The 24,242-nt window shown below is 46.4% G+C and overlaps 1 protein-coding gene across 1 annotated transcript; it reads right to left on the reverse strand.

Moving 5' to 3' along the window:
* Positions 1-804: 804 nt before the first annotated feature.
* APPBP2 (amyloid beta precursor protein binding protein 2) lies at positions 805-23,549 on the reverse strand. The gene is made up of 13 exons (XM_009094821.4): positions 23,377-23,549; positions 14,626-14,714; positions 13,780-13,931; positions 13,129-13,252; positions 8,899-9,067; positions 8,148-8,237; positions 7,629-7,696; positions 7,444-7,549; positions 7,030-7,154; positions 6,850-6,935; positions 6,317-6,507; positions 5,756-5,921; positions 805-5,568 (listed from the first exon to the last, which is right to left on the reverse strand). The coding sequence occupies exons 1-13, from the start codon at positions 23,515-23,517 to the stop codon at positions 5,315-5,317; spliced, it is 1,761 nt and encodes a 586-aa protein (XP_009093069.1). The 5' UTR covers positions 23,518-23,549; the 3' UTR covers positions 805-5,314.
* Between the last annotated feature and the right edge of the window lie 693 nt (positions 23,550-24,242).

Genomic DNA, 24,242 nt, shown 5'->3' on the forward strand with positions numbered 1-24,242 from the left:
GCTGGACTTGCTCTCCCCAAAAATCAGCAGAACAGCCTCATTCATACCTCAGTTTTCCCTTCACCTGGGCAGAAGTTTCAGGGTTGCTGCTGTTAATTCTTCCTTTACACCAGCAAACAGAATTATTTTGGAGTCTGCTGTTGTTGGCTTTTTCTTGGCAGTCTGGATCCAGCACTCCCCAGTTGTCCTTTCCCTGGGGAAGAATTGAGAAAGCTGCAGGAGCACACACAGACACCCAGGGATATCCATTTCCATCATGGAATTCAGGCTACAGGAGCAGAGCTGGCACTGCCTCAGCCCCGGGGACTCTGGGGTCACCCTCGTGAGCCTGGCCCTGGCCTGTCCTGCCCTCTCAGAGCCAGGGGAGTGCTCCAGGGCATTTTGCCTTTAAAAATGGAAATCTCAGCCCTGTGAGACCAGGGGAGGCCTCTGCACAGCTGGGGAGCTGCAGGTCACACAAACCTGATGGTTTAAAAATAAAAAACCCAGAAATGCTGACTTTTCACCCACTCTGTGCTCAGGCAGCCACAGGAGATGCTTTGGTGCTGCCAGCCCACACTTGCAGGAGAGAATTTGTGTTCCCATGGCTACTTTAGGGGGAAAAAAAACCCCAGGAAGTAGGGAAGGATCTGGAAGGATCCACATCTTGCAAGTGTTCCCCCCTCCTCCTGTCCACATTGCAGAGGTACCAACACAAGCCCCATCCATAAGGATTTACCCCAAGGGCAGGGATTCCACCTTCTCCAGGCAAGGGCAGGCACGAGGGAAGGAAGCTGTAACCAACTGACTGCAGGTACTCCAGGCTGCGGGAACACTCCATTTATTAGGTCAATATTTCATCTGAGCAATACAGTTACAGAATATCACAATTCTGGTTACAAACATAGGATGGCTCCGTGGGCACAAAGGGGGGCAGGAAACCTTCGTCCTGACACCACAGGGAGGGGGCTGCAAGGTCTGGAAATGAGCAAGATACTTTTATATAAATGAACGTGGCACTACAGGTGGAGATTCTGGTTTAGAGGTGGGTTTGTGTAATTAGTTCAATTTATACAGTTATACAGTTCAAGCAACATCTTTTTCTTTTTTAATGCTATTAAATTAAAATCCCCTGTAGTTCAAAGTATAAAAATAGTACTGAACCTGGTAATATTCAATAAAATGTAGAATTCATTCACATCATTAAGTAGTAAAGAAATTGTAAAGTTGTAGTTACCATGGCAACATTGCTTCCCAGAAAGGAATATACAGAAAAGAAAAGTTACACATATGGTACCTGCGACGAGTATTTAGCGATCCAACACTGAACTTGTGCACCACAAACCAAGTTTCTAAATATCTCTATATATTTATATAGTATATATCTTTTTCATCTTAAAATTTACTTTTGAAAAGAAAAAAAAAATGTGCACTTCAACAAACTCACTAAGGCCACTCATGCTATAGATACGGAGGATTGCAAGGAGTAGTGGAATACGAGACCCTAGAGCACACACTTTACACCACCCAGGGACACCTGTGTCACTGCCCAAAACGTTCCTGAGATTTAGGGGCAAAAGCATTCCCAGTGCTGCCAATTCTCTGTAGGTATTGGAGTTTATTTCTACAGAAAGGAAATTTTCCCCACTTCTCCCCAGTGCCCTCCCAGGGCCCCGTGGCTCAAGGGCCCGAGGCCAGGAGTGCCAAACGCACCCCACCATGCAGAGGCAGCTGTGAACTGACACTGGCCAGGAATTCTTATGGGGGAACAAGGACTCCCAGATAAAAATCAGGTTCTGCACAGGCAGCAGAAGGAAGGATCTGCTGAAAGGTTGGTACCAGCAGCATCTGCCCTGCCCGAGTCCAGCCCTTCCACATCACCCCAGGGAGGCTTTGCAGCTTCCCCAATCTGAGGCTTGGTCAATTTTCCCTCCTGTGCTCTCCCACACTCAGGACTGAAAAGGGAATGAACTTCAATGTGCATTTGGTACCATGAGAAGCAGCAATGGCACCTCGAGCAAACTCCCCCCTCACTGACCCAAACAGCCTCACACAAAGTAAAATATTGAGGGTTTAACTTCATCAATAGTGAAAATAATTTGCCTTAAAGTGACACCCGTGTTCACCACTTGCACCCAGTGACTCCGGGATGATTCCTTTACTCACCTTCGAGGAACAGATGCATTTTACAGGATTGCCACTCCCAGGTCTGCCCTTTCACTGCCAGCACCACACAGCCCCTGCGTGGGCAAGTTCTGTGTCTGGAAATGCCAACCATTCCTGCCTGGATCTAGAAATGCCAACCATTCCACCTGCCAGGCCCCCACCCCAGTACTGACCCAGCTGTGCATGGAAAACCTGCCCTGGGCAAGGGCAGGAGGGGAGAGAGGAGCCACGGAGTGCTGGAAAACCCCACAGGGGAACAGAGGGCACTGCAGCCCCTGCTTCCAGCTCTGCTGGGGCAGAGTGGGGCAGGACTGGGCTCATGCTGCAAGATTCACCCCGAGTCCTTTACCTGCCTCTGGCACCATCCCAGCAGCTTCCCACTCCAACAGCACCAATCAAACTGTGAGAGCAGAGAGAGCAACAGAAACAGCAGCAGCAGCACAGCACCCCAGACAGGCTCCAGGTGCCAACACAGAACCTTCCAACAGCTCCAACGTGGGAGACACGGAACCAAACCCCCACAGGGTCAGTTCTGTGCTGTCCCAGCCACAAATGCAGGTCCCGAGTGGGGGCAGCAGAGCTGTCCCTGCAGCAGCAGAGCTGTCCCTGGCAGCTGCAGCATCATCCTGCCAACCCCCCACTCCCCAGCAGTGTCAGCAATCAGCCACAGCCACCCAGCTCCAGAAGGGACCTGCCCTGGCACCATGGAGCTGCAGGGGCAGCCAAAGGGGTTCCCAGGGAGCCTTAGGACCTCCCTTCCTGCCTGCCCAGGCACCACGCTGAGGCAGCTCTGGGGAAGGACAAAAGGAACAGCCACCAGAGCTGGGACTGGGGCCACCAACAAACCAACTGCAGGCACGTGCAGCACGGCTCCTGCCCAGGCTGCCCACACCAGGAGCTGCCCTGACCTGAAGGCAAACCATGACCAGGGACACAACCAGGTCAGTCAAACCATGCTCCTCATCCCAAACACACCTTTGGGGCTCCTTAGGCAAAAGCTGGAGACCCCAAGACTGGGAACACAGAATGGGTAAATGATCTCCAGGCCATGTCAGCGTAAACCCACGAAGCCAGCTGGGAGCTCCAACACTTCTGCAGTACAGAATCACTCAGGTTCTTTAGGACAGCTTTAAGCCACTTTCCTGCCCAAGTCCTGACACTGTTATGTACTTTGTTTAACTTTAAATACCTTATAATAGGACTTAAGAACTCATAAGAACTTTATAACTTGTCAGTGCCATGGGCATTCAGGGAGAAGGTTTTGCCTTGTATAGCTGAATTCGTCTGTAGCTCCTACACAGTCATAAACAAAAACTGCTATAAATAAATCACATTTTAAATCCACACATAACTAAGTTGGATTTTCACTGAGCAGCTGTTGCAGACACACTGCAGTTAAGTCCTAATACCACAGGGGGTTTTATGCAAATACTTCTTTTCACCTCAGTGAAGATACTCTAAGTATGCAATCATTAATCTGCATTCACTAATTATGTCATTGCATTTTAAAGTTGATATTACCCAGCCTTTCCCCCCAAAATTAAAACACTTGAAGGCACCAGAATATGAACTATTGGCCTGTAAAATTTCACTTCTTAGAAGAGCCATTAAGCTCCAAGTCATGTCCAAAACCTCTAATTCTTCCCTGAAGATCATCCAGCAGCTTTCCCTGCCACAAACCCCATAAACCAACAAAAAACCAGACCCCAAGCAGAACATCCAGTCCCAGTCCCTTGGGAAGAGCAGGCCGAGCCCCAGCAGCAACTGGCCAAGGTAGAAACCCTGAAAAGAGGGGGAGAGAAACCCCCAAAGTGAGAGAACCCACAGAATCCCAGATCCAGGGCACAGCTGAGGTAACAGCAGCGAGTCAGTTCTAGTTTGTGTCACACAGACTTGCAAATATTACCCGACATTAGGAAATAAAACAAACCCCAAAACAACAGCCAAACCCAAACCCACACAGCCCCCAACAGAATTAAGACAAGCTAGTGAGAGAGGCATTCTCAGAGGGTCTGTACAGCTGAGCTCTGCTTCGTAAATTAACGTAAGGAATCGGTTTCTGGTTGTACTCTTGTTTAATGTAGAAATGAAGCATCACAAAAAAAAAAGACCTGTTGTGCTTTTTGGCATTTTCCACTGACCCCTGTGACCTGTACAGTAAGTTGTGTTCTCCAGAAACAGAAAATGGAACTGGAATACAAAACTCTTCACTGGTATAAACACGGTATGGCCTCTGTTAGCAGAGAAAGAGCCCGTGGGAGAGGGAAGGAGGAGTGGCTGCAGCAGAGCAGAGTGGGTGGAGCTGTGGCACTGCCAGGAATCTCTGCAGAAGCTCACTGGGTACAGACAAACCATCAATTCACTTCCTAGCTCTGGATCTATCACATGGATATCATTTGCACTGATCAGACACCTAAATGAGAGAGTTCTACTGTCAAAGTGAATGCAGGGGCAGAAATATTAAATTAAAGCCACTGGTCCAAAACCGGTTTCTAGCAGGCTGGTCCACCGTGGTGTCCTGGTCCTGCTCAGGGGAGCACTGGTGGTGGCACCGAGGACACTGTGGTTGCTGGTCTATGGGATCTGTACTGGTCCAGTTCGGGGCATCCACAACAGCACAGGTGGCACTCAATGAGCGGATGGTGCTCTCCAGAGTGGGTCTTTGCCACTTTTCTTGGTAAGGCAGCAGCCAAGGCCAGCACATCCTCCCTTTGCTGGCTATTTACCATGAACTTTGCTACAATGATACAGCAGCAAGACCTTTCTCCTACAGCTCCTCAGAGTACAGCTTTTGTTCTCTGTGATTCAGCAGAAAGCTCTCGATGAAACCTTCCATCCGTAATAAGAATGCAACTCTTTTGAACTCAAACAGTTTTATTTAATGTTTTCTTGCAGACTTTCTGCAAAGTAGCTTCTTTTGAAAGAAGAGAGAAAGAAGGGGGTTTTTTGGGAATACCAAGTTAAAAATGTGAGCCGAACTAAACATGCCATACACATGCTGAGAGGAATTTAACACACATTCATCCGTATGGGCACTCTTCAGTAGACTGGACCAGTGTTTCAACGCAAATTCCAGCCCCCAGAGAACTACATGGTTTAGATTTCACAGTATGACTTTTCCCCCTGTAACCTGGGGGAAAAAACCTTAACTGGTTAATTGACCAAGTTCTTAGCTGCTCTGTCCCTCGAGGTTCTGAGACATCAGAAAAGACTGGACCACTTCTTCCGTGGACTGGGGGCTGGTGCTGACGTCCTCCAGCGCATCCGTGACCGAGAACTGCCGGTCCCGCAACCGGTTCCAATTGGCCAAAATGTTGTGGTACTCAAACACCTTCTCGTAATTGCCAATGGAATTGTACAGTTTAATGAGACCTCTGTAATCGTATTCAAGTCCACTGTATCCTTCACCAAAAAGCTTCTTTCCTAGAGAAACCCAAGAGAAAAACCAAGTTGAGAGGTAAGATCTCCATGGGCTGCATCTGAGTTATCAGGTTATTTTTGCCTACAAAATTTGCCTACACTCTCCACTCATGTTCTAGCCACAGAATGTTGTCTACAGATGGACAGCTGAGTTATTTTCTAAAACCTTAAGTTTCCTGTAGTCACTTACCAATTGCTATGGATCTCAGGTAGAGCTTTTCAGCATTTTCATACTGGTTCATGTCATAGTTGTAGAGGGAGGCGAGATGGCCCACGGAGAGGGCAACTTCATAATCCTCCTGCCCTAGGAGCTGCTCCTTGATCTGGATGGCCTTGATGTGCATTTCCTCTGCTTCCTGTCAGGGCCAGATCCACACAGGTCAGTCAGACACCACTCACCACCCCACAAAAAGAGGGGACAGTTAGTTTAAATAAACTTAACTAAGTAGCAGCTCAAACAGTAGCAATTTCTAACAGCCAAAAAGCAACAAAGCCAAACATAAACCGAGTTCTCCAAATTCTTAAGTGAAGCGGAACTGCAGATTGCAGCAACCAAGCTCTGTCACCCTCTGAGGGCATCATCCATCTCCATGGATTATTTTTGCACAAAGCTTTTCGGGTGAAACATAAAGCACAAGTTTTCCAAGCACAGGACTACCAACTGAACTTGGGAATTGTGGACGTTGAAACCCCTCATGTAGTGACAGATTTCAGCTGTTGTGCAGATTTTAGGTCAGGAGTAAAGTCTTACCTTGAACTTCCTCATGGACTGATACAGTCTGCCCAGGTTGCCGTAGTGTTTGGCTGTTTGCACGTTGAACTCCCCAAAGGCTTTTTTAGCCAACTGGAGCGAGGAGAGGTGCAGGTCATGAGCCTCCTGGAGCAGCCTCTGCTCTGTCTCCTTGTTGTGACAATCTATGGCAATCTCCTCCAGGATGAGTGCTGGGGGCAGGAGACAGGAACTGTTACTGTGCCCACACCCAGCTCAGAGCCAGGGGACCCACCTGGGGACACGGCCCACCAAGCTTTGTGCCTGTCACCAACTGCTGTCACACTGCTGTGTCAAGTTCCCAATACATTTTTATATTCTTTAATTTCACCCCCCCACTCCAACTCATCTGGCTAAGGTTGTTTTGGTTTTTTTTTTTTTTTTTGTATTTTATGAGTGTACTGTAGACACCAAGGACTACAAACTCCTCCAATGAAAAAGAAAACTCAAGCTACATTGCCTGGGAGGGATCAGGATGTGCACATCCAAATGATTCAAACAACAAAGGCAACTACCTTTCACTCTCTTCGAGGAGGCCAAGAGGAGATGGTCTTCTGGGAGAATGTGAGTGATAATGCCAATAGCACGTTCCGCATGGAATCTGGGAGAGTTAAAATAAAAAATTAGAAATATTAATGCAATGAATGTTCTTCTTCATTTACAGCACTAACTGTGCTGCTGTGTGTTGTACTCACAGTGCATTGTCAAATTTCCCAGAGCTGTACTGGTGAACATATGAAGAATAAGCCAAGTCTTCATGAGCTGTAGCTACATGGATGTTTTTACCTCCAAATACCGACTGCCGGATATCGAGCGCTGTCTGCAAGGGTTCCAAAACCACAATTTCATCATTAACACAGAAAAAAAACCCCAAATTCATCTTTATGATGAATCTACTGGCTCTGGAATTTTCTACATATTTGAGACACTAGTTACATAGAAGACAGGAGTCAGAGAAAGACAAAGAAAGCAAAACCCCACAGCTGACAGTGTTTGGGGTTTTTTAAAACACAACTGCAGTAATGAAACCAACTATTCTCTATCTCCATAAATTAACTACAACATCTGAGAGATGAAAACCATCAAGAGAAACAAATCCTGCTGCCTACCTGATAGATGGCAACAGATTGGCAGATATTGTCTACGTTGAGCAAGTAAAATCCGTAGTCTAGTAGCGTGTCAGAGTATTTGGGGTGCTTGGCTCCAAAATGCTCCCTGCACAAACATACCTCCATTACAAACTGAGGCCAGCTGAGTACAATTTTAGAAGGATTTTTTCTGCAATGGCCCTTACCTGGCAAGGTACACAGCGTGCTTTATGAGCTGCTCAGCCTTCTTGAACTCCCGTTTCACCACACAGGCCTGGGCAGGGGAAGGGAAGGGAAGCACGTGAGCAGCTGTGCCCTCACAGCTCAGCCCCCCCAGACACTGCCACACTTACTCTTGGTTTTCATTTCAAAATACCATTGTGGCTATTAAAGGACTTTTTGGTTATTTAGGAAAAGGAGCACAGGATTAATACACTTCTTATTTTATCCTGTCTGACTGAAGGGATTGTGCTGTACCTAGTCCAGACCAATGAGGGATCAGAGCCCTTCCAGGGAAGTTCACAGGTTGTCACAATGGTCCCCTGTGCAGCTCTAACTCCATTTCAGAAAGACACAAACAGAAACAAACTCCCCCACCCATTCTGAGACAAACACAAACAACAATCCTTAGGGCCCCTGAGGAGAATTCTGGAGGTAACAACCTCTCCTCAGCCATTCTTGGCAGTAATTTAGTACCCAAAGCGACGGGGAGATTTCAGATTCACCTTTGAGGCTTGTCGTAGCACATCCACCACTACTTTCACAGGCAGCCCAACTGTGATCTCCTTCATGGCTTCTATGCACCATTTATAGGCCTGTGGGACAGAGGCACCAACACAATGGAAGTTGGAACTTCACAACATTGGAACATTAAAATATTACCTGCCTCTAAAAAGCTGGTCATTTACCCTCTAAAATTTAAAATACACAGTTTGAGTGCTTACATGTAATGAACTGTCCCGTTATGTCTTAAAAGACAGACTTAAAAACCACTTTTAAGGTGAATAGTGAATATGTAAGTATTTTATATTAACCTAAGGTTTACATTATGATGAGTTTTACAGACAGAACAAGGTATTTTATAATCTTTAAGCAATCCTCACAATCCCCAATGTGCAAGACAACACCCTGACAGTGAACGTAGGGGTTAAAGGAAAACCAGTTTATAGAGTAGTTACACTTCACACAGAGTGAAGAGAAGTACAAACCAGGTTCTGCTATTAATTTTCAATTACTAAAATAAGCTTTTATGATATTTCATTTACAGGTGACCAACACATATAGACAAGCTAACACCCATATGCTCCTGTTGGCCCAAGTTCTGTGAAGAGCTCATAGACTAACACAGAACAATCCACGAAAACAAGAGTGGATAAAGGAATGTGGCAGTGCCACACAGGTGCCAAGGAGAGCAGAACCAGGAGTAGTGAGGCACACCAGGAGGTGCCAGTGCCAGGAGAGCCCCCGTGGCCTCACCTCGTCGTAGTGGCTCTTGGCGAAGAGCAGCGCGCAGAGCTCCCCGTAGAGCGCCGCCTTGTTGGCCTGCTGCCCGTGCTTGGCCAGCTTGTCCATGTAGGACTGCGCCAGCTTGAAGGTCTCCTCTCCCAGGTGGTACTTGCAGTTCCCGTTCCGAACGTGCAGCAACCTTGGGGGATGCACAGAGAGCTGCTGAGGGAGCTGCAGAAAGCTCTGCCTGCAGCAGCACCGGGGATCTCTCAGGGGACACTCACAGGGCTGGAGCTCTGCCAGCCCAGCACGACCTCCCTGCCTGGGTCAGTCACACACAGCTGGGCACAGGGCAGGAATTTCTCCTGCTGCAGATGCCACAGGATTTTACCTATTGATACAGGTTTGCATTGAACCATTCTGGTGTGGTGCCTTGGTGTGTTATTTTCCATAAAATCCATTCTTCCCAATACTGATGAGATTCCATTCCCAAAGCCGCGCCCTACACAGCCTGAAATCCCTCCCACCTCCTTCCCAAAGAGTGGAGCCTCAAGCAGCCACAGTAGGTACAACACAGCTCATTTTCCTGCATCCCTGCACTTTCCTCCAAATCCTGAGTAGCTCCAAGTGGGCATTTCTGTGCTTTGGGGGAGGTCTTCATGTAAGCTTTAGCCATTCATTCCACATGAGAACCAGCTCTACCAGGACAGACCATTTCATTGATCACAACAACTCAAACATCCCCTGCTCTTCCCTCTCCTATCCTGCTGCCTTCCCATCTGAAGGACTGACACCCAAACACAGCCAGTAACACCCAAGTACTGGTGAAACCTCCTCCTGTTTCTCCAGAGAAGTAACAGTTCCAGTTTGTGGCATTTGTTACAAAGAAAACCAAAGAATTTGTGCAGGGCAGGCTGACGCTCACTGGCTTTAATGAGGCACATTTGGAATGGGTGTGTGTTGATATTCCAAGCCCCAAGGGCAGAGCTGGATTCCCAGCCAGGGCAGCTGCTCCTGCTCCATGGCAAACACCTGCCAGTGAGCAGACATGGAATTTTGGTGAATTAACCTCCACTGTCCCTGCTGGAAATATGTCATTAGACAGTGAGTAACAGATTGAACACACCAGGCAAGGCTTGGGAAATCAGAACAACACAGCACAGGGAGAACTGCACAGAGGGAAGGGAAGCACCAAGTGAAGCTGCAGTGCAAAGAGGCTCAAACTCTGACTCTGTGGGTTAATGTGCAAGAACTGCATTTTAGTCCTGATATCATACATTGGGATAAAACTTCCAATCAATTGTTAAAGAGGAAGGAGTGAACAGTGAAATTTTTGCTCAATTTCTTTTCTAAACCTGTTTCCTGTTTCCACTTGCTCCAAATAGAGATTTCAGCTACTGCAGCCATTCCTCCAGTGATACAGCTCAGCTCATCCTAAGAGCTGCCTGTCCAACACTCTCCCTGTTTCCTACCCAAATGCATCACCAAACTCCAACAGTAACAAGAAAGGAAATAAAGTTTCCATTTTCCTAAGCAGGGCCTGAAGGCGGGCACATGACAGATGTGGATTTGCTGCACAAAGAGAACATCAAAAGAAAAGCCCTTCAAAACCCTGTAAAAGCTACACAAATTCCAGCTCTCCAGTGGGAAACAGCACCGTGGCTCAATAACAGACAGCAAAAAGCAACACCCACATTTTTCCTTAAATAAAGCCTCAGAACCAAACACGAGGTACAAGTGTATTGTGTGCCTGGTCACAGGAACATTCCAGTAACAAGAGACAGGAATTATAAAGAAACAAGAGAAAAATTAAGTAAACAGTTTTCCTAAAGAGAAAAAACCATTTTGCCAACACCATTCAGTTGGGAACTGCTCTGCAACTTCAAAACCACGGAGCCCAAATCCCACGTAATGGAATAAGCCAGTGGGGATAGCACTGCAATTTAGATAAGCTCCTGGGGAAGATCATATCCAGTGTCTGGATGCTTCAGTGATAGCGTCTAGAAACAAAGAAATCTCCCCAAAACCCAAGCTAAACCTAAGCCAATCCTCTAGGATAAGCACAGTTTATGTGATCCAGTTCTGAGTAACAAAAAATCCTTTATTAATCCAGGGGAATCTTAGGAGATAAAGCCAAGAGGAAGAGAAAAGGCCTCAGGACTTTTATGCTAATGGCTCTGAACCTCCTTTGATGTCTGCAATAACAGCTTTTGGGGACTAACCTCCCCCAACAAACTCAGTCTCTCAGAGCCAACACAGCAGCTTAGCAAGTCTAAAACCACCAGAAGAAAACAATCCAAGAATCAGCCAAATGTGCAACAATGAAGTGGGAGAACCACGTATTTGTGTTAGGCACTTGCACCTCTTTGTTAAACACAGAATAATCAGAGAAGGCAAACCAAAAGGAGCACCACACTCCCAGACAAGCAGGCTACAAGCTCAGAGAAACCTCACACCTTCCCAGCCTCTCCACAGAATTTACTACTGCCAGGACAATGAAATACCAAGTTGTGCTTAAATAACACAAAACTCCACACGTTCTTAAACTGTGTTCTATTAATTCTGCAATGTATTAATTCAACTCCCAGAGCTTTGACTTGCCAAAGAAAGTGTCATACTTTCAAAAGCTGGACTTGAATTTTGTTTCCTTGAAACTCCCCCCAGCTCCAGTGCAAGCCCAGTGTGAGAGCCTCCTGCCCTGGGATCAGGTGGTAACAACACCACTTACTCTCAAGCTGAAAGGCAGAAAACTGAGTCTAATGACTGCTCTGTGCCACACAAAGGTGTTCAGATTTTACAGATTCAGCCCTTCCCAAAGTGTTTGAGTTCTTTCAGGTTGATACAATTCCAAAGCAGCCGTGCTGAGGGTTTGGGAGATGCCAGAACATTTCCCACTGCCCCTGCTGCCCAGAGGGGTGATGTCCCAGCAGAGCTCCCCAGGGAACAGTGGAAGTCTCTAAGAACAGAGCCAACACCCCAGGTCAGGAGGGCTCATTCTAACACAGGGTGCTTTCTTCCAGCACAGAATGAAAATCTCTTTCCACACTACTGTCCAGCAGAGACAGTTCCCTTTTTTCCCTCCCTTTCCCTTCTTTTCATTTCTATTTGGAGAAGGTGACAGTTATTTTTAAGCAACTTCTCCAGCTTGCCAAAGTGCCTGATACAACAAGAAAACTTTTTTTAGATTAATTAGAAGGCAAAGGACCAAGCAGTAACCGTGGCTCTATGTCCATCACTCCCCAGTTCTAGGAAGCTGGATACATGTGCCCAGGCTCCTGGCATCATTTCTGGAATGCCAGCCAGCAGAACCAGGCAGAGCAGCGTTGCCATGGCCCTGGGGCTGGCACAGGACAGCAGCAGCTCTTGGCAAAGCCTCTTTACTCTTCGTGTTTGCCCAACCATAAACAAGATGCAGGGCTTTTTTTGGAGCGGCTTTCTAAACAAGTTTTGCTCTAGATTCAGAGAAATACAGCACATGCTTTGTTTGTTAGAACAGTTAAAAAAAAATCCTACTTTAACTCTGCCCAGCAGCCTCTAGGTGCCCATGGGCACATCTGGAGTGGGCAAAAACAGCCTGGTCATGGTGAGAGCAACAAAACCCAGCCAGCTCCTGCCTGCAGCTCATCACACCTCCACACACAGGGGGAAGAGCAAGAGAGGCCTCTGTCAATGAAATGTGAACCTCTGCAGGCCCTGAGGAACAAGGCAGCTTCAAAACTCTAACAGCAAAAAGAACCCCAACTTTTCCAAATGTTTTCAGCTGTGGCCAGAGGTGCCCACAGAAGTGGACACCCAGATCTTTACCCAGGCCCAGAGCTAAGCACTCAGCATGGAGTAAGAAACCTTTCCTGATTCCAGGTCCAGCAAGTTAAGTTCTGCCTTTATTTCTGCTCAATTGTATCTACGCTGTTTGCATTAGGATTTGGCAAATTCTCTTTGCAGTGAATAGAACTTCAGCAAAGTCCAACTCAGAACATTCCTTCACGTGCAAAAATCCTTGGGAAACAAGAACTGCTGGACCACTTTTATTATCCAGCAGTGTAACCCATGAGAGATTACACAGGACAGCAAAACATTGGGTTTTTTAATCCATTGTACTGTGCTGCCAACTTAGAAGCTGAAAATCCAGGGATTAGTGTAAAACAAGCACCTCCTGATCTTCAGCTCTAGCCAGAAAAGTGTTTTGGTGCAGCAGAACACTGAAGGAGCATCTGGAGCTGGAGGGCTCCAAGGTTTCCTGGGAATTCAAGGTGAGCTCACCTCACACAACACTCCACAGCACGGAACCAGTGAAGGATTTCATCGTGGAGGGTGCACAGCTGAAGGCAGGAAAGGAAAACCTTCTCAGCATCACTGTACCAGCCTGCATCTGACAGGAACCCCCCTGAAAAAAGCAGCAACAAACAGCAATTTGAAGAGCAAGACACATTTTCAAGAGAAAAAGGGTTTGCTCAGGTCTTGCAAGATGATCACTTATTTCATGGACCTGCTTCTACAGACAGAAATCCTGTCAAGGTCAAACCCTCCTGACCTGGAAAGGATGAAATGTAAGAAGAGAGTTCTCCTACAGCTGAAGGAAATAATACTTGGGTTTAGGGTGGTTTTTTGGTATTACAGAGTTTTCCTACAGATTTCTGTCAAAAAACCCCAGAACTTAACTACACTAAAATTATGCAAATTCCTCCACATCTGCCAAGCAATTTTAACCCTAAACAGTTTGAACTAAAAAGTCTATACATTCTTAGATATTAAAATTCAATATATTTCTTGTAACACACCAAGTACCTTTCTAAAAATTCCATTCCAAAACACACAATACTTTAAAAGGCCTATCTTTAACAGGAAAAAATTAATGCAAAATTAACTGAAACTTGCAAAAGAGAAAGCAAAGAGCCCTTGAGCAGCAGTTACCTAAAACAAAGCCAATCTGGATTGCTTTTTCTTTCACAGCAGCATCTGACTCTGCAATGTAGGAGCACCGTCTGCTGAAGGAATAGGCCAGGACAGAAGCAACCTTGACCCCATGGTCCATCAGAGCCTGGAAACAGTGATGGAGCAGATGTCTGCAGGAAAGAGAAGCACAGTTAGGTTACACACAAAGGTTTGAAAGCAGTCAGTTGGCTCTCATGAATTCCAAGGACAGAAATGAAGCCCAAGCCCCCCTCAAACCCAAAGCAGATCAGTACAAGCCCTCCTGTGAGGCTGCAGCTGATGGATCCCAGGCGTTGGGTGATCCACACCAAGTTCTCCACAGGGACACCCTCCCTGGGAGCCAAACACAAGCTGCCCTCACAGGATCAAAACTGGAGAGAGCGTTTCCAGCTCAGGGCCACCAGGGAGGAGGCCCCAGACCGTCCATCCCTCCCCCATCCCTCCCAAACGAGCAGCGATGGCTCCATTAACATCACACACGCCATGGGCGGGACCAGCGGCTGAAGCCTCAAAGCTCATCCCGGTTACAGAGAACCTGATCTAAAACAGTCAGGTTCTGTAACTCCACAAATTGGAATATTTAATGACAGGAAAACTCTTCAAACTGGGGCAATCCTATCAGCTTCCCTCAGGATCTGCTGAATCAGCAGGAAATGGGTGCTGTGACTGCTGCTCCCAGGGACTCTGGGCACGACCTCCAGTGTTGAGGAGCTGGGGGGGTTTGCATCGTTTGCTTTTTCTTGTTTGTGTCTTTTTTTAATATCTCTTCCTAGATGGAGAGATTGAGAGCTGAAATGAGATTTATTGATCTATTAAGATACTCACCTTTTATCTAAAGCTCGTAGCACCTTTGCAAAAACTTCTAGTTCACAAAATTCACTACCCAGCTGGCACAAGCGGCCCTGTTGGTAAAGCTGAAAAAAACAGGGAAATTTATCTTAATAGGTAAGATTGAGCTTTTCTGGGAAACTCAGCTTACTAGCAGAGACAACTTAGATGAACTCTAGACTTTAAAGCACCAAAATTCAGCAAGCTAACAAGTTCCTGTATCAGAAGATTTCACCTCAGGAGCACAATTTAATTGTTAAAAAATGGGCTATCAGAGGTCCATAGATGGTTTCAAGGCTTTTTTTAATCTGTGGATTTATTTCCAGGTGTTTGTGCCCTGCAACACCAAAACACTGCCACATGTGAGCTGCAAATCCAAGAAAAAAAAGCAAGAAACTACTGAAGTCAGCATAAAATACCATTGATAGTTTTGATACCAACTGCTTTCAGAGCATGTTTAAATGACACACAAGCTGGGATGCAGCCATGCAAATATGTCAGATAAAAATAAACCCAAAGCCACAATTTCTGCAAGGGGTCACTCGCCAATGCCAGCACTACAGACAGGCACCAGCCCCTCCCCACTGACACCTGAGCTGCCACAGGTGACTCCCCCACCAGCAAGTGGGAAAACCGGAGCCTGTTCATTCATTTATTAAAAGCACTGGCTTGTTTTAAGCCCACAGTGATTTGTGCCTGCAGATAAGCAAATTTATCAGCTGAGTTGCTCACAACAAACCACAGACTGTTGTCCATGCAGTGCATGGTTAAGTTCTGCCACGTCAGGCTATAAATGCCATGGATTCACACAGGTACAAAGGGACTGTGCAAATAAACGTCAGAGAAATCCATTGTGAACTATTAATTCTCATTATCCTGAAGGCCCTGACCCACAGATGAGCACAGGAGGGTACATGACCTAAGGAAGCAGCACTCCACACCTGCCACAGGCACCATCAGTGCTCAAATGAAAACATTCATATTCCTCCCAGTTTTAATAATGCCTCCAAATGCCTCCAGTGATAAGCATCTGGTGCCTGGTTCACCTTTTTCTCCACAAACACTGGGAGCTGATGAATTAATATTCCAAACACAGCACGTGAGAACATCTCCAGCCAGAAATTTAGTTCTAGTCAACTCTTATAAAGGCACACAACACTGACTCTAGAGCACAGCAAATTTGTTATTTTAACAACACAACCTACAAAAAAACTTCAAAAATATTTTTGACCTAATAATGTCAATTGCCAGAAATGAATGTTTTCCTCTTCCTTATCTATTTTGCTGAGGGAAAATAAAAAAAAAAAAAAAAGAAGTCTTTTAAAAACCAGAGCAAGTTTGCATGCAAAGTTACTGCTCAGATAAAGCAGCGTGTCCCTGCACTTCAAAGGGATCAGAGCCCCTGCTGGAGCTGGATTCTCTCTGGCACTGAAGGAACAGGCAGGCTGCTGTATTTAAAAGCCACAGTCATGGTTAAATGTTCTCGTTCCTTCAGCACAGCTGTCTCATAGCAAATGCTCTATAAAACCTAAAATGTACTTGCTGCAGTAAAAAACCCCAAAACGCAGCTGTTGAAATTGCCTGCTATTCCATGCTCAAAGTGAAGGTGGGCATGCCATCAATAATTGATGAGATCGTTTCTGGAGGAAGCTCAGACACATCCCCAAAGCACTGTAGCAAGATTTAAGGCAACCAAAACCACCATCAGGTTTCACAGTGCTCAAGTACAGTATCATCACTCCCTCCCACCACCTCCCAGTACCAACCCAAAATCCCAGAGATTCCTAGTTTATCAAAAATTAACCACAGTAAGACTTTGAAAAATTTATATATTTATGAGGTTACATAAACACTTCTTGTAAGAAGAGAATCCCTCTTACAAGAGATTCTGAGACTGCCAAGGAGTAAATGGCCTGGTGGGGTGGGAGGGAGGGGGAAGGTCCCACAGGACCCTCAGTTTTGGAACATCAATAATTTCGGGCACATGTCAAGTTTGGCTCAGGCCCCAAAGTCCAAGCTGCAGTTTTTTACTGCTCTAACTTGAAATACAACATCTTTGGGACTTCCACTACCCCTGTAACCCCTTCTCTCAACATACTGGCAAACATTTTGAGGAATTAACTCAGCTGGAAGCCCCTTGGAACTGTTGTGGCTGTTACAGCAATATTTTCAAACAATATTTGACATGGAAATAGTGAGTATACATCAAACTGTGAAGTAATTCCAGGAGATCCAGTAACACTCATTGAGAAGCAGTTGGGAGGACTGAAGAAATGATTCTCTGGTTAAAGCTCCAGAGAGACAGAATTCCTGACCACAGCCTTGCTACATAACATGAAAACAAAACAGTGATTCAAGAAAAACATGCCCTGACATGAACATAGAGCTTTGGACTTCTAAAGAACTGTTCTGTTCTGAAGAGAGAAATGTCTTTTAGACACCAGCTTAACCTATTTGGAACTTACCAGGGATTTATTTTTCTTTAACTATGGAAAAATGACTCAAAGCCTTCAAGGTGACTTCCAACTCCACCAGCTCACCCATGAGTTCTGGCATGAGGACAGGTATAAATTTAATATACAGGTGGATTATTACAGCCATGCCCAATCCAGCTGTTGTGCACAGCTGTGAGAAACTCACCACAACCCTTCTTAGGAGCTAAGGCTGAATGTTGAATTGCATGTCCAGGTGGGTGTGTCTCAAGAGCTGCACATTGTGGTGTCCCAGGCTGAACATATTAATGACATTAACTTGTAACTTTATTATTACATCATCTTTCTATTAAAGTTCTTGTCTTTCTCCCTCTGAGTAGATTAAGCTAAAAAAAACAAACAACCAAACTTTCTCTAAACATAATAAAAATATTTTAAAAAAATTTTTTTAAAGCAGATGGGGGTTAATTCCAGCCAGCTGCACAAGGATCCTCTAGAAAAGGAACCGAAGAAGACGCAACTTGAAAAATATGCTCCTGTTGCTCCAGTTTGGAAGAGGGTTGAAAAACATGGATACTTCAGTAAGAATTACAGAGGAAATCCAAGAAGCTCCCCAGGATGTTTTGTAATTCCTAATAATGTCTTGGGAGTATCAGGCCAGACTGGAGAAGGACAGTGTGCTTAACAGACAGCAGAATTTGGGAAAAAAGTTGGGCTGAAACCACCATCTTCCTTCCCCACTCAAGAAGGAAGGAAAAGGTTTTCCCGAGTCCACAGTTCACTGAATCAATCTGTTGACAAAGACTCATTATCAAAAATAATCAGTTTGAAGTTTAGGTACATTCCATGCTTTTAAACCAATTTCCAAATAATCTACAAACCCTCTGGAGAAGCTTCTACTGGATATGGTTCAAGGCACTAACAAAAAAAAGACAATTCCAGCTTTCCTTGGAAAGCACAATGCCAGCTACCAGGCTGATCTGTACAAACCTCAATCAAGTAAATAACCAAGGAAAAAACCCCACTGCTACTGAACTAGCATGAATTCAGAGATCATTTCTAGATCCCAATGCTTGTATACCCCGAATGCTCCCACCTGCTCTGCTCTCTGGGCCTGAGCAGCAGAGTTTGTGTTCCACAAGGGAGACAAAGTCTGAGCCTCACACAGGTGTGATTCTCCTCAGGAACTGGGAAAACCCAGCCTGCTGGGAACTCAATCAGCCCAGAGGAAATGAAGTGGAAATAGGAATTACTGTTCAGCAGGAGCTCAACACCTCTGGTCATGATGTGACCTCATTATCTCAATTATGATGAGTTCTGGTGTCTCGGACTCAACAAGGTTTCTGAAAAGGTAAGGAAGATACCAGGAAGAGAAAACATGGCCCATAGTTAGAGGTTAAAAAAAAAAAAGCAGTCTGAGTAGTACAAGTTAGAAGGCAAGAAGTTTCAAACCAGTAAAGATGTAACAAGGAAACACAGTTCAGTTCACATCTAAATTTAGACTGCAGAAATAAGGCATGTGTTAATAACTGGCAAAAACTCATGAGGTAATGATTCTCCTTCACTGTGAGGCTTTAATTTGAAGAGGTGCTAGAAGGATCTGATTGAAGCCCAGCAGTACAGCCCTGCTGCACACTGCTCCTGCCAGGTGACAGAGAGGTTGTACATGTGTGAAGTCATCACTGCTTCCCCCACACACATCTAATTCCTGGCCCCAAAACCACAGCAGAAGCAGGGGAGCTCAGCCTCTGTGAGCTCACCCTGGGGGTCAGAGCAGAAGCCCCTCAGAAAGCTCTGGGATGCTCTGCCTCCCTCACACGCTGTGTTGTGACCTTGGCTGTACTTCCCCAGGCAGGGAAGCTCAAAACTGAAGCAGCAGCACAGCCACTCTTCATTTCAGTGGGAGTTCACCTTCTCCCTCTCATCAAGCCCCCTGGAGACCAAAGCCTTGGGACAAGCTTGCTGTGTTCTAATGGACAGAAATGGAGCTTGCAATGATTCTCCATCAGTAAACTCAAGCTCTGCTGCAATGCAGAGAACCGATGTTCTGCTGCTTGTTGTCAACAGTCAGCAAATTCCTGCTTGTTCATTTTCTTTGGTTCAAAGAATACCTAAACGTGACAGAAACCAAATTAATGTCATCTCCAACTGCTCCTGTGGTTAATGACCTCACCAGAAAATGTTCCAAGAACAAATTTTTTTCAAGAAAAATCAATTGGAATGAAAGAGAAACACAATCCAGAAAAGCCATTCCAAAAGGAAAACGAGCATGGGATGAAACTCCTTGTTAACCAATCCAAGTCCAAGATGAGGCTGGCACTGGACAACTGCAACAAATACCTGGGACAGAAACACTAAAGCAGCAAAGCACCTTGAGAACCAAAGTCATGAGATAATTATGCAAAATAAGAGTATGAAGCAGAGGCACAGGGGGAAAAAATGAAATCTGGACAAGACACTGACTAGAGAGTTCAAAACCTGACTTCTGCCAGCAACCTTGATTCTTTATAGGAACACCCTTCCTCAAAACATTATCCTCACCCCAACAAACTACAGAATATAATAAGTTGATTTTTTTCAGAGATTTTGGTGTGATTTTTTTTTGGTTGGTTGGGTTCGCTGGGGTTTTTTTTTGACTTGCAGTTTATTCCAGCTGTCACTACTTTTTAATACACAATTCTGGCCTTTTGTTCATATGGTGAGTCTGGGTTACGTGAGATCCAGCAAATTTCTTTCTTTGGCTTCTAAAACCTACACACCCTCTCTCTCATCCTCACCCCCCAAAAAAAACAAAAAAAAGGCAAGAGAATCTAACTAGTTTAACTAGGAAAAAACCCAACCAGGATACAAACAAACCTGGCAAACAACCAAAGGAAACAAAGTATGATATGAGTGCACATTTTTATTCCCCCCCCTCAGAGGCAGGTGTTACTTGTAACAATAGTCATTAAAATACAGTTGTCATTAATAAGACTTTTAAATATTTTGTAGCTCAAATGTAGGCTCAGAAATTTCCAGGATATCCTCACAAGCATCCTGCTCTGCCTCTTAATTTTCTAATGGTTGCAAGGAAAAGTCAAAGAGTGCTTGGAAAAAGAGATATGCAGTGATACTCTGCTGAAGCAGAGCAGGTTTGTTGTTTTACCACAGTCATGATTATTTGATAGTGCCTTGTTTTAAGCTTTAGTCACTGCTTGAGAATGCTCCAGAAAGATAAATATGCTCAGTATGAGGAACCTGCCTGTTCCTGTCACCTTGCAGCAGAACCCACTCCTTACCAAAGCCACAAGAACATCCTGCAGCTATCCCAGAGCCATTCCCCACTCAGGTCTGTAAGGCACATCCCAGGAGTTATCAATTCTAGAGGATGTAGAGGAAAAACAAATTGGATTTGTTAAGGAGTGGAAAATAAAGGCAGTAAGTTATGACAACAGAGCCAAACCCTGGAATAGAGGGCGTCCTGGAGAACAACACCAAGGCACTGCTGGTATTTTTTTCCCTTTTAAATAGCAGCACATTGACTTTTTCTGCTGGGGTATCTCACCTCCAGCTTCCAAATCGACCTAGACATGTTGGCAAACCTGGGCAAGCCTGGTAAACATTAAGCATTAATACAAAAAAATATGATGAAAACATTTTTGTACAGCTACAGACAATTAACATCCACAGATCAAAACAAAATCTGACTGGTACCACCTTTTATTTTTTTTTGCAAAAATCAGTGGCAGTTTCTCGAGCACCACAAACCATGACTAATACCTAGATAAAAAACTATTACTTACAATGTTACATGAAAGATTGGAAACATGTTTTATTCCTTTTACTCATCACAGAATGAAAGTAATACAGGATGCTAACAAACAACTGACACCCTCCAAAACAGCAGCAACAAACACTATGTATTCAAACAAATATTTAGAAGTCTTCTAGTCTGTCTTACTCCACGGACTGTTAATAGCTTTGGAAATTCTGCTTTAAAGAACTCAGTGATCAGGATGTATGGAATATGGCTCACCATGATGAACTGGGATTTAATATCCACCTAATATTCAAAACAACTACCAAAGCCAAAACAGCACAACAAGCACCACACACACTGTCAGAGGGATGTGTCCCCAGCCTAACCTCATTCAGCCACCCCAAATGGCACTTCTGATGCTGCTGTGTCCAAATAGAGACCCTGGAACCAGTCACCAAGTGTTCTGTAGGCACACAGAGAATCACAGGAGGGTTTGGGAGGGAAGGGACACTGAAGCAGCTCCATCCTGCCAAGGACAGGGATGCCATTCTCTAGACCAGGTCACTGCAGGCCCCAGCCAAGCTCGTTGTCCTCCACAGAAAAAGTGACACTGAGGACATGGAAGCCCAGCCCACTCTTGCAACCACAGAACACTCACTGCAGGCATGGCCCAGTTTGGTTTACTCTGTGTGAGGACATCCCATAGATGAGAACTGGTAAGAGGAATACCAGTGTCCTTTACACAGTTCAAAAACTGCTGGTAAAGCACAGAAATTACAGGAAAAGCAAGGGGGGAAAGCTTCAAATTGTCAGAGAACAGGTTTAGATTAGAAAAAGATGTCTAAGGTGGGTGAAGCCCTGGCACAGAGTGCCCAGAGCAGCTGTGGCTGCCCCTGCATCCCTGAAGTGTCCACAGCCAGGCTGGACAGGGCTTGGAGCACCTGGGACAGTGGAAGGTGTCCCTGCCATGGCTGGGATGGAATGAGATGGGCAGAAAGGTCCCCTCCAACCCAAACCAGTTTGTGATTCCAGGCAACTGCTGTCATGAACAGCAACTGTACTGCCCCTAGAACACAAACACTGGTTTGGGGACAGGCACTTATCACCTTTATCATCATCTGCCCAGCAGGATAACAAGCCCAGGTACCCCAGCAGAAGAAACACACTAGAGTCTCCTCAGAAATCAGATGTGCTGCTGGATCTTCTTCAGCATGGAATAACTCCAGGTGAACCTGATTCAAAGCAACCACCGAAGAGTGCTAATAAAAGCATAAAAAGTCAGTGATCTATTAAGCTCACCTACAGATAAGTTTTTAAAGAGCTGGGAATAACACATCCTTGCACATTTCTATCATCAGAAGGAAGTTTTGCTTCATGCTTTTAAAAACCACAGAGCACCATCCTCTCACCTGAATGAACATGAGAATAGGCGATGCCAAAGAAGTTTATTTATCAATGGTCATACTTATTAACAGCTGAAAGTCACCCCCAAAACAGTCTTCCACATTGTCATTTTCATATCTCCAGCCTTTAGCTGATGTGTCAATCACATCATCATCTGTGAGCATGCTCACATGTCATAAAAATGAGTTTCCATCCTTCTTAGCACCTAAGGCAGACATGAAATAACCAGGACAGAGAAAATGTACATGTCTGTTTCAATGCCTTAAAAGCAATTTCCCTATCTCCAGCAGATAGTACTACTCTCCGTGTATACGATGGGTCATTACCCCTGGTTCATAAAGATTAGACTAAAGATTTACTTCATTTAAAAACACCTAAATTTTTAGAAATCTGCTGGCAGAGGAAAAGAGGGTTATTCCTCATCATAGGTTTTTGGGGGTTTTTATAGACATTGTTTCTCTCCTGATGAATGCTCATTTCCAGCTGTTCCTGCACATGAATGAGATGCCTGTTTAGTGGACAATAAGAAATTAATGGACCATCTCAGTGCACCTTTTACACCAAATCCGTATATTTCAGGGGCAGCTGAACAAGGAACAGCCCTTTCACCATGGAATAATTTAATGCTAATAAAACTACAGCATTAAACAACTGTCAGTTCTTTCCATCTGGCTCCTACCAGCTCATTTATACTCGACCACAGCAAACTGCTCCCTCAACCACTGACATCACCATATCCAATTCATTACCACAAAAAAAAAAAAAAAAAAAGGGGGAAAAAGGAAAAAAAACATATTCCACAGCCAGCTTGGCTTCATCCTGCCCTCGCCGCCCCCCGATGGCGAGAGGCGCGTTCCCCCCATGACCCCCAAGGCCAGGCCCCGTCTCGCGTCCCCCTCGGGGGCTCCCAGCCCCTCACGGCGGCCTCGGGGCGGCTCCCGGGGGCAGCCACAAGGCCCCGGCACGGCCGGAGCCGCCGCTCCTCCAGCCGCAGCTCGGGCGGCCCCACAGGCCCTGAGCCCCCGGCCCGTCCTTCGGGCCGTGCCCGGCACCGGCGAGACCCCTCAGCCCCGCGCCCCCAGGCAGGCCGGGCCCGGGCCGCCCCCCGGGCCGCTTCTCCTTCCACGTCTCGCAGGCCCGGCCGGGCCCGGCCCCGCTCAGCCGCCACCGTACCTTATAGTACACGTCGAACTGGATGTTCTCGGGCAGCGAGCGGATGTCGCGGCGCCGCGCCCGCCCGTAGCTATCCACGACGGCCGAGATGGCCGTGTTGTAGAGCGTCTCGGGCACCCACTCCAGCTCCACCGCCGCCATCTTGGCTGTGCGGAGCCGCCTTCCCCTCCCTCCCTCCCTCCCTCCGCCCCACCGCCTCCCGCCCGCTCCGCCTCACGGGGCTCCCGCCGCCTGCCCGCTCCGCCTCGCGCCCCACGGCTCCCGCAGCCCTGCCCGCTCCGCCTCACGGGGCGCCCGCAGCCCTGCACGTCTTACACCCAGCGGCTCCCGCAGCTCTGCCCACTTTGCCTCGCTATCCCCCTCATAGTCCCTTGGCTCTCATCCCCCTGTCCTCCCGCTCTCCATCTCGCCCCGGAGCTCTCAGCTCCCTGCCTGCTCCCTCTCACACCCCGCGGTCCCACAGCCCTGCCCAGGCGGCAGCGGCGGTGCCAGGACATCGTGAGGGAATAGACCCAGGGGGAAAGCAGGGGAGCGCTGTGGGGTGGGGTTTTATGGAGGGTCCGGAGCAGCTCCCTGATGAGGAGAGGCTGAGGCAGCTGGGCCTGGTTAGTCTGGAGAAGACAGAGAGAGGAGCTCGTTAAGGCGTAATGAGCCTTTCAGAGCTGTCAGAGGATGGTGCCAAACTCTGCGGTGATGCCCAGCGACAGGACGAGGAGCAATGGCCTTAAGCTAAAACACAAGTTCCACCCCAACGCGAGGAAGAACTTTGCATGAGGGAGGTAAAGCCCTGGGAGCAAATGGAATCTCCCCCTCTGGAGACATGCCAAACCCACCTGGACACGCTCCTGACTCTGCCTTGGACTGGA

Source organism: Serinus canaria, chromosome 19 (assembly GCF_022539315.1).
Source record: "Serinus canaria isolate serCan28SL12 chromosome 19, serCan2020, whole genome shotgun sequence".
Classification (NCBI taxonomy): domain Eukaryota; kingdom Metazoa; phylum Chordata; class Aves; order Passeriformes; family Fringillidae; genus Serinus; species Serinus canaria.

Excerpts from the sequence above, each read along its gene's own strand:
- APPBP2 (XM_009094821.4), bottom strand. The coding sequence starts at position 23,517 with ATGGCGGCGGTGGAGCTGGAGTGGGTGCCCGAGACGCTCTACAACACG. Across the intron at positions 13,253-13,779 it reads CCAGATTGGCTTTGTTTTAG|GGGGGTTCCTGTCAGATGCA; the intron begins GTAACTGCTGCT and ends TGCTTTTTTCAG. Across the intron at positions 5,569-5,755 it reads CCTGAGATCCATAGCAATTG|GAAAGAAGCTTTTTGGTGAA; the intron begins GTAAGTGACTAC and ends GGGTTTCTCTAG.